The sequence below is a fragment of the Petaurus breviceps genome, unplaced genomic scaffold (assembly GCF_028583685.1).
Source record: "Petaurus breviceps papuanus isolate PSGF00001 unplaced genomic scaffold, PetGlider_PUasm1.0 207, whole genome shotgun sequence".
NCBI classification, from domain to species: Eukaryota; Metazoa; Chordata; class Mammalia; order Diprotodontia; family Petauridae; genus Petaurus; species Petaurus breviceps.
Genome location: NW_027185850.1, coordinates 5,790,806 through 5,802,277, shown reverse-complemented (window position 1 = coordinate 5,802,277; position 11,472 = coordinate 5,790,806). Strand labels below are relative to the sequence as shown.

The window sequence follows — 11,472 nt, the reverse complement described above, 5'->3', positions numbered from 1 at the left end:
CAGATTCACATTGACTAGGACCACACAGTGGGGAGATGAAATGGGAACAAATGTATTGGCAAAGAGAACTGATGAAGACAGAGAGGGCGTGAAGAAAACGCTACAGCATTGTATCAAGCAAAAGACATTGGTGTGGATGGAAATAGTGACTAAACAAATTTAACTGGTATTGTTAATATGATCGATTTAGATTTGGAAGAGACTTGAGAGGTCATTTGAGAGGTCAACTCCCTCATTTTACAGATAAGAAAACTGAGGCCCAGAAAGGTAAAAATGACCTGCCCAAAGTCACACAAGTAGTCACTGGAAGACAGGCAGGAGTATAATCCTTCTACTAATTTAATGCTTATTTCGCTTCAACATTTACAAATAAGTTTATGATTATATTTAAATTAAAAACAAAACTTTCTCCACTTTCCAGCCAGAATTTCATGCAGTTTTCTCAATCTTCTTCCTACGAATCCATTTCCCAGCATTGTAAGAGCCGTGGATTTATAGTCAAAGGACCTGAATGTAAATACTAGTTCTTCCACTGCTCCCTAAAGACCTTGGGCAAACCCTTCCTCAGCTTCTTTTTTAGTCTCTAAAATGAGAAGACTGGACCTCATCATCTCTCAGCCTCTTTCCAGCTCTAGAGCTAGGACTCTGTGAAGCCCTGCAGGAAGATGCTCCTATTTCTCACCACTTTGTGGCCTCCAGATAAATCTGATGCACCCATTTGTAAAGTTGACAGAAGGTTTCACTGAAGTGCATTCATTTAAATACAAGAAAGTAAAATAATGAATGGTGAATTTTAATTGGGCAATGACTCAATCTCAAGTCTGGTTGTAGATGTGTCATAGAGAGCATGACACCATCGTCTACTGATGTTCATGAAAATGAATTCATTTGAAAGTCCTTCATAATTTTGCCATAATTAAGTGATTTTTCTTTCTTCTTCTAAAACATTTCTCTCTAAGATGGGTTCTCATAACATCACAAGAGGTTAAATCATCATTTTAGCTTAATGAAAAGCAATCAGAACTGGGGCCATCATTATATGTTTTACTAACTTATCAGTTATCCCACTCTTTCCCAAAATGGAAGCTTGCTGGCTGAAACAATAGATAATTTTCCCAATCTTGGGGTAAAGAGAGGAGATTCTTTTACTTAGTCACATTAGATTAGAACAGGAGGAAATGAGTAGCCATTCCAGCGCTAAAAATAATATAAAAGTGAGTATATTAAAAGGAAAGAAAGATTCTAGATCAGTGTATTCATTATCATTTTTTTAAAGACATTCAATTTAGCAAAGTCATTTGCAGGATCTGAGAGAAAAGGTTGCAATTGGATTACTTTCTATTATCAGCATGGTACAGCAAAAAGAAGACATTCCAAGATTCTGGCATTCCAAATCCTGGCTCTGTCACTTACCAACTAACTGTTTGACCTTGGCGATCACTTAACCTCTCTGTGCCTCAGTTTCCTCATCTGCAAAATTAAAGTTTGGGAGTTGATCAGAACTGTGGTCCATTTTTAGCTCTACAACTAGGATCCCGTGACACCATGAACAAGAAATTCTGTGGCATGGTCCTAGGAAGTGTGTTATTGACTAGACAGATCTCAGGATCATACAGCCTACCTTGTCACTTCATCAGTGTGGACACTACCCCCACAACTATGAGCTCCTAAAGCCAGTGGAACATTGGAGCATTTAATTTGACTTCTATCTATGCAGATACCAAGTCTTTCCATCCTTTGTTGTTGTTTGAGTCATCTCAGTTGTGTCTGACTCTTTGTGACCACATTTGGGGTTTTCTTGGAAAAGATACTGGAATGGCATACCATTTCCTTCTTCAGCTCAATCAACATATGAGGAAACTGAGGCAAAGTGGCTGAAGTGACTTTTCCAGGATCATGCAGTAGTATCTGCAAATAGAGTTGAACTCAGGTCTTTGTCTTTTTGGTTTTTGTTTTGTTTCTGTTTTCTTTTGGGAGAGGAGAGGGCAGGGCAATTGGGGTTAAGTGACTTGCCCAAGGTCACACAGCTAGTTAATGTTAAGTTGAGGCCAGATTTGAACTTAGGTCCTCCTGAATGCAGGGCTGGTGCTCTATCCACTGATTCACCTAGCCACCCCAAACTCAGGTCTTTCTTGACTCTAGTTCTTGTGCTCTATCCACTGAGCTACCACCTGCCCACCCCTTAGTTGATGGTTTGTTCAATGAGTTAACATTTTATTTTTTATCTAAACCTGTGATTGTATGGGTATAGGAAACTTCCAATGAGGAAACTCCCTCAACCAACACAAATCAGCCTCTATCTTCATATGTTTGTCCCCCATATTTTAAAAAAAACTCTCACTGGGAGGCAGCTAGGTGGCACCATGAATAGAGTACCAGCCCTGGAGTCAGGGGGACCTGATTTCAAATCTGGCCTCAGACTCTTAACATTTACTAGCCTTGTGACCTTGGGCAAGTCACTTAACCCCAATTGCCCTACCTTCCCCCCTCCAAAAAGAAAAAGAAAAAACCTTCTCACTGGACCCCAAATGGTTAAAGTACTTCCAGTAAATAAAGTAGAATGGACATTGGCACCTACAATTACCTTGGAGACATTCCTCACCTGGAAGATGAGAAGGTTGAATTATGAATTATGACCTGAGGTCTCTGCCAGCTTGAAATCTGTACTCTCTGTAAGAGACAATGTTGCTGAGTGGGCAGAGAGCTTCACTCTCCCTCCTGAGTGTGGTGCAGTGGGAAAGAGCCATAAATTTGGAGTCGAGAAAGCACTGTTGAAATCCCAGTTCTATTACTTAATGCTACGGATCCTTTACTCCTATGTTTCACGTTCCTCACTTGTGAAAATCAATGGATTGGGCCAGATGGCCTCTAGGGTCTTTTCCAGCTGAAAATATAAGAGTCTGTGAGCCTGTGACTTGAATTGGACACATGGGATTCCAGGAGTTTAAAACTGGGAAACAGTAGAATGACTTCTTCAGGGCTAAGCACCCAATTCTTGGCACACTAGAGTGTGTATTAAGCAGTGACTATTCCAGGCACTCTGCTAGGTGCCAGAGATAGACTAAAAGTAAACAGGTCATCCTTAAACAAACTTGTCTTTTATTTTGGGGATTAAAACAGACACACAAGTAAGAAAAGAAAAGTAGGAAGGATGCTGGTTCCTTCCAGTTTAGAAGAGGCAGAATATATTTGAGGGGAAATAAAATGAGCACAGCTATAGGATAAGAGTTTCCCCATACTGTATTTTGACTAGGAGACCTGATATAATCAGAGTACTTGAGTTCATTCTAGGGCAAGTGACACTAGTTAGGAAGTAAGGGTCACCTACCCCAGCTATCGGGTGCAAGCCTATTAGAGAAGAATCAAGGAAACTGTCTGTAGGTTAGTCTGAGGGTATAACCAGAGAGCCTAGACATAAGTGGACTTCTGTTACAAACCTCAGTCACATTCATCTTAAATGTGCTGATTTTTTAGAGATGATGTTGCTAGAGTGGCTGGAAAGCCAGCTTCAAATCCAGTGCGTTCAAATTGTGCCCCTTCCCTATATTGTCCCAGTGAGGCACTCCCTGGGAGACGATCTGAACTCTCAGACATCTGAGTGTATCTCTAAGGCTCTCAGCTTCAGAGAAGTGTGTTGGTGGCCAGTAGGGGCAGAAAATATTTCCTCCCCCAGGAATACCTTATGGTAAGGTCATCCCAAGCTCCAGCCCTCTCCCTAGCCTCATTTGGTTAAAAAGATGGCACTTGCTTCACTTTCTAGACTTTCTGATTAGTGTATATACAGCAATGACAGAGGGCAAGGGATCATTTATCTATTACTTGCCATTTGCTAACTACACTTTTTAAGTAACTGGACATTAGGGAGCAGTTAATGGACAATCATTATTGGGAAGAGGATGTAAGAATCGCTGACATTTATAAAGTGATTGATGATTTGTGACATGTTTTCCATGTACTTTTGCGTCTGAACCCTGTAACAACTCTGTAACATGGCATTACTATCACCCTTGTTTTACAGATGAGGAAATTGAGGTTAGAAAAGTTGTAATGCAGATCTGAGGTTGTATCTGACCCCACATCTCTCCTGACTCAAGGAGGAATGTTTTTTGGTTTTCCTATTATTGGTTTGGGTTTTTGTTTTGTTGTTGTTGTTGTTGTTGTTGTTGTTTTTCATAGGGGGAAAGGCAGGGCAATTGGGGTTAAGTGACATGCCCAAGGTCACACGACTGATAAGTGTTAAGTTTCTGAGGCCACATTTGAATTCTGGTCCTCCTGACAGCAGGGTGGGTGCTCTATTCACTGCATCACCTAGCCACCCCTATTGTTTGATTTCTTTTTACACTGCCCTTTGCTGCCTCTCTTTATATTCTGAGATTATATTTGAGAGACTAATAAAGGATGGAGGGAAAATTATTTGATATTTCAAACTGCATATTTCATGTAATATGCTTCTGATTTTTCTTTCAAACTCCCCTAATAGCACCACCCTAGCCTTAAGAGCAGACACGTGGGAAGCAGATAGCATTCTGGTCTTGGGGACAGGAGGGCTTGGGTTCAAATCCTATCTCCAGCACACCGACTTTATGGGTAAATCACTTAACCTCTGCATGCCCAGGCAACTCTTTAAGGTGATAAAGTGAAGAGGAGTTATTGGTCTGGGGTTTCCTATTTAGAATGATGCAATCATCAGTTTACATCATCTTTTATAATATTTTTATATCAGAATTAGTGTCTAATACTAGAGTCACTTAACTGTTCTCATTTCTAGTATCTATCATTGATTCTACCAAAGCTTGGCCTGTAAACCATGGAAACAAGCTTTTCTTTCTTTGTGCACTAACTTGCCACAGCCTTGTGTTGGTGAGGAAGGAAGGAAGGAAGGAAGGAGGGAAGGAAGGAAGGAAGGAAGGAAGGAAGGAAGGAAGGAAGGAAGGAAAGGAGGGAGGGAGGGAGGGAGGGAGGAAGGGAGGGAGGGAGGGAGGAGAGAAAGGGAGGTAAGAAAAAGAGAAAGAAGTATAGATGGATAAATGATGGGTAGGGAGAGAGAAAAAATACTCATTCATATATATTTACATATATACATACATAAGTGTATTTGTATGAATATGAATGCACATATATCCATGCATGCATATATATATATATAAAATAAAGAGACTGTCCTAAATGATCTCTATGGTTCCTTCCAGTTGTAATTCCATGATGCTATTAATTCAATTTTGATTTTGATTAAACACCTTATGGCATTCCTTTTCTAGTCTGACACCTATTCTATTTTTATCTTTAACTAAGGTTGCAAACTGCTGTTATTAATAGGTTTACCAACCTCTAGTCCACTCTTGAAGGTTTGCCTTAATAAGGGTCAGAGCAGCACAAGTAAATATAGTTCACAGGGAGTAATAAGGCTTCACTTGCCCCATTAGTTCCAATACTCTGCCCACAAACAAGAACTGAGCCTCATGGACTGGAGTTTCCTCTCCTTTTCCTTACTTTCACACCCTCTGGTGGAAGAGTTAATGAGGAGTGAAATGGTTCCATGGAAGCCAGGCAAAGGGAGAACAAGGAAGAGAATGGATAATCCACACGCGCCCAATTGGTCCCTGAATAATTGAGAGTTTACTGTCTTTTAAAATTTTCCCCCAGATTTGGAAAAGGAAAAAAGAAACAAATCCTCCCCTAATTAGAATGAGCCTAAATGGTCAATCTATCTTCTGCCTTGAGCACATGAATGTATTCTTAATGGATTTTTTTTTTATCAATTCCTTTCCATCTAAAACCTTGCTAATCGGACCCATTTAGTTCAGTGAGCAAATCATGGCATTTCTCATTTGATGAGCGTGTGCACAGCAGAATGGGCAGGCAGCATTTCCAGGAGAACATTCTGATTCTATTTGGATGTGTGATTACTGAAGTCAGTGATAGGGACATTTCTTGGTTCTATTTTGATATTTTTATAGCGTTTGCTGCTTGTTCATACTTCAAGCATCAGGATTTAAACCAAATAGAATGGTGCTGCCTATAAAACAAATGCCCCCAGAAGCACTGCTGTTGTATTTGATGGGTCAGCTTAGGCTAATCTGTCTCCTACAGAAAATGACCCCAAATCATAGAAACAGAGAATCGTTTTCTTCAGAGTTGGATGAGATCTCAGTGGCCAATTCCAGAGGTCAGCAAACTGTGATAGATCACGGAATCCTTGAAGACAACTAGGCTGCCTCCCTGCTTACCCACCCAAGCCTCCTCTTCCTCAGTCTAAACATTGCCATTTCCTGGTACCTCATGGACTCAAGGTACTTCAACCATCCTGGTTGCTCTCTGCTGGAGCTCTCCAATTTACCAATGTTCACATCAATTCCTTTCCTGCTTAAGTTATCTCAGGTCTGGTGAAGAAAAAAAAAAAAGCTATACTTGAGCTAGTGTTAAAAAGGCTATGTGAAATCTAGGCCGAAAAACCAAGGTTGAGGATGACTGCTTTGAAACACTGGTTCCCATTCTTCCATTTTATGGGCCATGGAACCTTGGGAGTTATGACAAGGGGTCTGATTCCACATGCATGCTAAACATTGCCCTTTCAATCTGTTTAGTACCAACAAGGACAATCATGTGGATGCCCACAAAATGGCTTATGTTAAAAAGGTTTCCTCATACTAAAAAATGCTAGGAACCACTGGGGTCTAATTATATTCCATTTTCACAGTTCATAAAGGTCAAAGTGTTTGGGTTGCTATTAAAATGGAGGTTTCATAATTTTTGGATTAAATTGAACCATTTGTATTAGAAAACATCAGGAAAGCTAGGTGGTGCAGTGAATAGAGCAATGACCTTGGAGTCAGGAGTTCCTGAGTTCAAATCGGACCTCAGAAACTTAACCCTTACTAGCCATGTGACCTTGGGCACATCACTTAACCCCAAATGCCCTGCCTTCCCCCCTCCAAAAGAAATTTAAAAAAAAAAGAAAAAGAAAACATCAAGAGGGGCATCAGACCTGGACCTGTATTGGTGCCTTAGGGAACCCCCTCTCCCAGGTCAAAGCAACCTCTTCTTTGTGTCTTAGAATCAGAGAGCTGCCTTAAGCACTAAGAGACTTCCATTTACCAGGATGGCAAAAGTCCAAGTGGAACTTGAACCTGGGTCCTCTTGTCTTCTAGGCTTCACGAGTAGACAATGCTGACTTTATGTATCTAAATATACATGTATGATGAACTGGCATGCTGCTGGATGCAAAGATGTGATCAAATGCTTATGTATAAGATGACATCACATCTCACACCATACTGTAGTGTGTTGTGTTATGTTGTGTTGTATCGTATTATAAACTCAAATACATCAGACCCAACCCTTGTTTGCTGGCCCACCATTGAAACGAATAACACAAACGAAGTCTTAGCATTGATTTATAGAGTAAACATAGGGCAGGAAATAGAAAGCACCACCTGGCTTCCAGTTTCACCTCTTACTTTGTATTGTTTGAGTGGCCCTGGGTAATGGGGGTGTCCTTCCGCTCTATCTCTTCATCTTGGGAGATACCAGTGGGGCCCATAAGCCATCTGTTGGCTGTGCCTTGCCTTGTGTTCCATGACCAGCCCCTCTTTCTTCTGCTCTGATGAAATAGCCCTTATCCCACTTCTCCCAAGTGAGTCTTCCTCTGCCCAGCTACTGACTATGTTGAAGCCTGCTTATGGAAACTGAGGCCCTGGGGCCCTTGGGGTGAAGCTCAGCTTTGGCTCTTCCGAAATAATGGTTTGCCATAGCTCACAGCAACACAGCATCACAAGAGAAATATTAGCAATTTTGAAAAACATGGTTTTCTTTTTAGGGAAATAACAGTTCTAAAGGCAACAGAAAATTTCCCTATAATGTATTGAATTTGCTGACCTCAAGAATTCCAGAAACTTTTATTAAATGCCTGCTATGTAGAAGTATATACTTATACTTACTTGTTTTACTGAGCTAGGACTTACATATCTCTTCAAGGTTTGTAAAGTACTTCACAAATTATCTCATTACAAACATCCTCACAGTAACCCTGTGAGGTAGGTTCTATTATCACCCCTATTTTACAAACGAGGACATTGAGGCAGACAGCAGTTAGGGTTTTACCCAGGGTCACACAGCTAGTAATCAAGTTATTGCTAATTAAGTGTTCAGCTACGACTCAGGTCATTGAATGAATTACTACAGGTAAGATCATAAGATCATCGACATGGAGTCAGAGAGAACTTCAGAGACCATCTAGTCATCTGTTACAGAAGAGGAAAGTGAGGCACATGGAGGGGAAATTACTTGCCCAAGGTCACAAAGGCTGTGGGAAGCAGTGGCAGGATTTGAATAAAGGTCTCCTGACTCCAACACTGAATATAGAGCCCTGGCATACATTAAGAGCTTAAGAAATGTTTATTGAGGGGCGACTAGGTGGCGCACTGAATAGAACACTGGCGTCAGGAGGACCTAAGTTCAAATCTGACCTCAGACACTTAACACAAAAACTAGCCTTGTGACTTTGGGCAAGTCACTTAACCCCAATTGCCCTCCAAAAAGCAAAAAAAGAAGAAGAAAAAGAAATGTTTGTTGACTTGACTCCAGAGCTCACACTTTCTCTTGTACCCTTCATATTAGCTCCACTTTAAAATTTGTCTAACCATACACAGCAAGTGCTTCTAAATGTTTGTTGAACTCTCTGGGCTAGTCTCTCTAGTACAGAATACATTTTCAAGATATAAATGCACACTTATTATTAGCTAACTACTTCATGGCAGCTTTATACTGCACAAATACATTTTCTGAAGTTCTCCCATTCCTGATTGCTCAATCACCAAGCATTTATAAGTACCTACTATGTGCCAGAAACTCTTCAAGGCTTTGGGAATTCAAAGACAAGGCGAAATAATCCCTGGAGAGAGAGAGAGGGAGGGGGAGGGGGAGGGAGGAAGAAGGTATATATATTTGCTTGGTTGTTTTTTAGCTGAACTATGATTTTTATCCATGTATATGTATAGATATATACACATACACATGCATATATATGTGTGTATATATTGCACAGTACAAAAAAAGGTAATTTGTTAAAACTGTATTGGTAGCAATTAAATATTCTTTTTACTGAAAAATGATTTTAATTGGCAATAATTATATATACATATATGAAATTGAGTTTAGAGATGTAAATATTTCTATGTAACAGTTATGTTATATATGTAACTATTACATGTAGATATTTCCATGTTATTCATGTAAATATAGTGCATTTGTTTTGCCATTATTGTTTGGAATCGAATAATAGCTATGAATAGGAGGATTATTTTCACTTGGAATATTCTCACACTTGGTTTTATGTCTTTATGTCTTTAGGTGTACAAGAATTTCCAGAAAACATTAAGTGCTGTAAGTGTTTAACAATTATTGAAGCCAGTGTCAATCCCATTTCTAAGTGAGTATTGATCTTTTTCTTTCTCTTTATATTCATATTTTCTCTCTCAGGAAAAATATACAGACAGAAAGAAAATTCCCATTTGGAGCGATGTGAAATTTTCTTTTCACTCAGTGTCAGCTCTTATTTGTGAATGGAAGGCAGGAAAGGAGAAATCAAATGGGCAAGTGGGTACTGACCACCTGCCCAAGGTAGGAGCTGCAGGAGAAAAGGAAATATTATTACCACAGCTTCTGATTGTCCTGTAGCATTTTCAGTATAACCAAGGGTTATCCTCACAACCCTATGGGTACAAGTACAAGTATTCTCATCTCCATTTTGTCGAGGGGAAAATAAGGTTCATGGAAGTGACTTGCTCAGGGTCATCCAGCTGTTAAGTGTCTGAGTTGAGATCCAGCTTGGGTCTCCTGCCTCCAATTTCAATGCTTCTTCCTCTGCCTCTGCCCCCCAAAGTGCTCCCTAGGGCCCCTCTAGCTACCTTCCCCCCTCTTCTTAGGCAGCCACTGACCAAGAGGCTGTCAGTCCGATTGCAGAGGTGAGATGCAATTGCATTCTTTAAAAACAGAAAAGGTGTTTGGATCTTTTTTTCTGACTTATAATTGCACCCATGTAGGGCCCTCCTACTGAGGCACTTCCTCTACTTGTAGAGATCTGCACCTACTGTCCCCATTTATAGTCTTACAATCTTTATTTTTATTTTACTGAGCTTGGACTTCTATATCTCTTCAAGTAAAGTACTTCATAAATACCTCATTGCATTCATCCTCACAATAACCCTCTGAGGAAGGGACTATTATTACCACCATTTTACAAATGAGGACATTGAAGCAGTCAGCAGTTAAGGTAATGACCCAGGGTCACACAGCTAGTAAGTATCTGAGGCTAGATTTGAATTCAGGTTTTCCTGAGCTCAGTATTCCATTCACGGAGAGATTGGGTGACTTGCCCCAGGCCACACAGGTGGGCTGTGTGGCAAACCTGGGACTTGAAAGCAGGACTTCCTTACCCTGAAGCTATTTCTCTCTCCCCCCGGGGGAGGGGGGTGTCAAAGAGGACCTGGAGTACTGCTGAGGGTAGTGGGAACCAGATTATAATGCAATTGGGGAATGTTTAGCAAAATAAATGAAAATGCAATAGAACAAATCTCCTGGTCATACGGGGCTTTCTAAGTGACTGTGCAGCCCCAGGCATCCTTGGCCAGTGGTCCCCATTTTTAAGTTTGAGTTTGACACTGGTGTACTATCCGACACTGACTATCAAGAAACAAAAGTCAATTATTATTGTTCCAGTGATTCATTCAGATGGTTCTGTGATCTTATCCACATGAATATTCCTCCCAAGTCTTCAGATTCCCACCTCCCTCTTGGCCCATCCTAGTAAACTCTCCTTGGTGCCCTTCTTTCAATTAATCAAATGATTGATCAATCAACAAGCCTTTGAGTGCCCACTGTGAGGAAAGGAAGATGGATTATTAAAAATCGCACCAGTACTCTTATCAGTCTGTATATAGACTCTACATAGACACCAAAAAAAAAAAGAAACCATTTCTACTATGAAGGCATTTATATTCCTTCAAGGAAGCTGTCAGTAATCTTACCAGCATTTAAGTAAGCACCTACTGTGTGCCAGGCTCTGTGCCAAGCACTTTCCAAATGTTATCTAACTTGATCCTCATAGCAAACTTAAGAGCACATGTTGCTATTATCCACATTTTACAGTTGAGGAAGCCTTTGAACCCAGATCTCCCTGGCTCCTAGACTCCACTATTCCCTTCTCCATCTGGTGCTTGGCTGCATCCACACTATCTGTACCATGCACGATTTCAATCACAGTGTAGGGCAAGCAGAGTAGAGGAGTCTGGATGGAGCAGATGATGAAATTCACAAATGTCTGACTTCAACAAAAGTTGCTATAGAAGATTCCAGGAATGAAGTGAGTTCATACCAGGGTGCACCAATGAGGCCCTCATGGAAGGCACTCAGACCAGGTGCACCAATGAGGCCCTCATGGAAGGCACTCAGACCAGGTGCACCAATGAGGCCCTC

The 11,472-nt window shown here is 40.7% G+C and overlaps 1 protein-coding gene across 2 annotated transcripts in view; it reads left to right on the top strand.

The window, feature by feature from the left end:
- Positions 1–11,472, top strand: part of LOC138164868 (leucine-rich repeat-containing protein 7) — a 602,064-nt gene that overhangs the window by 292,076 nt on the left and 298,516 nt on the right. For both annotated transcript variants that reach the window (XM_069092797.1, XM_069092796.1), the window contains one exon: positions 9,349–9,427. In XM_069092797.1, the coding sequence (XP_068948898.1) occupies positions 9,349–9,427 (79 nt within the window). The remainder of the gene's footprint in view (positions 1–9,348; positions 9,428–11,472) is intronic.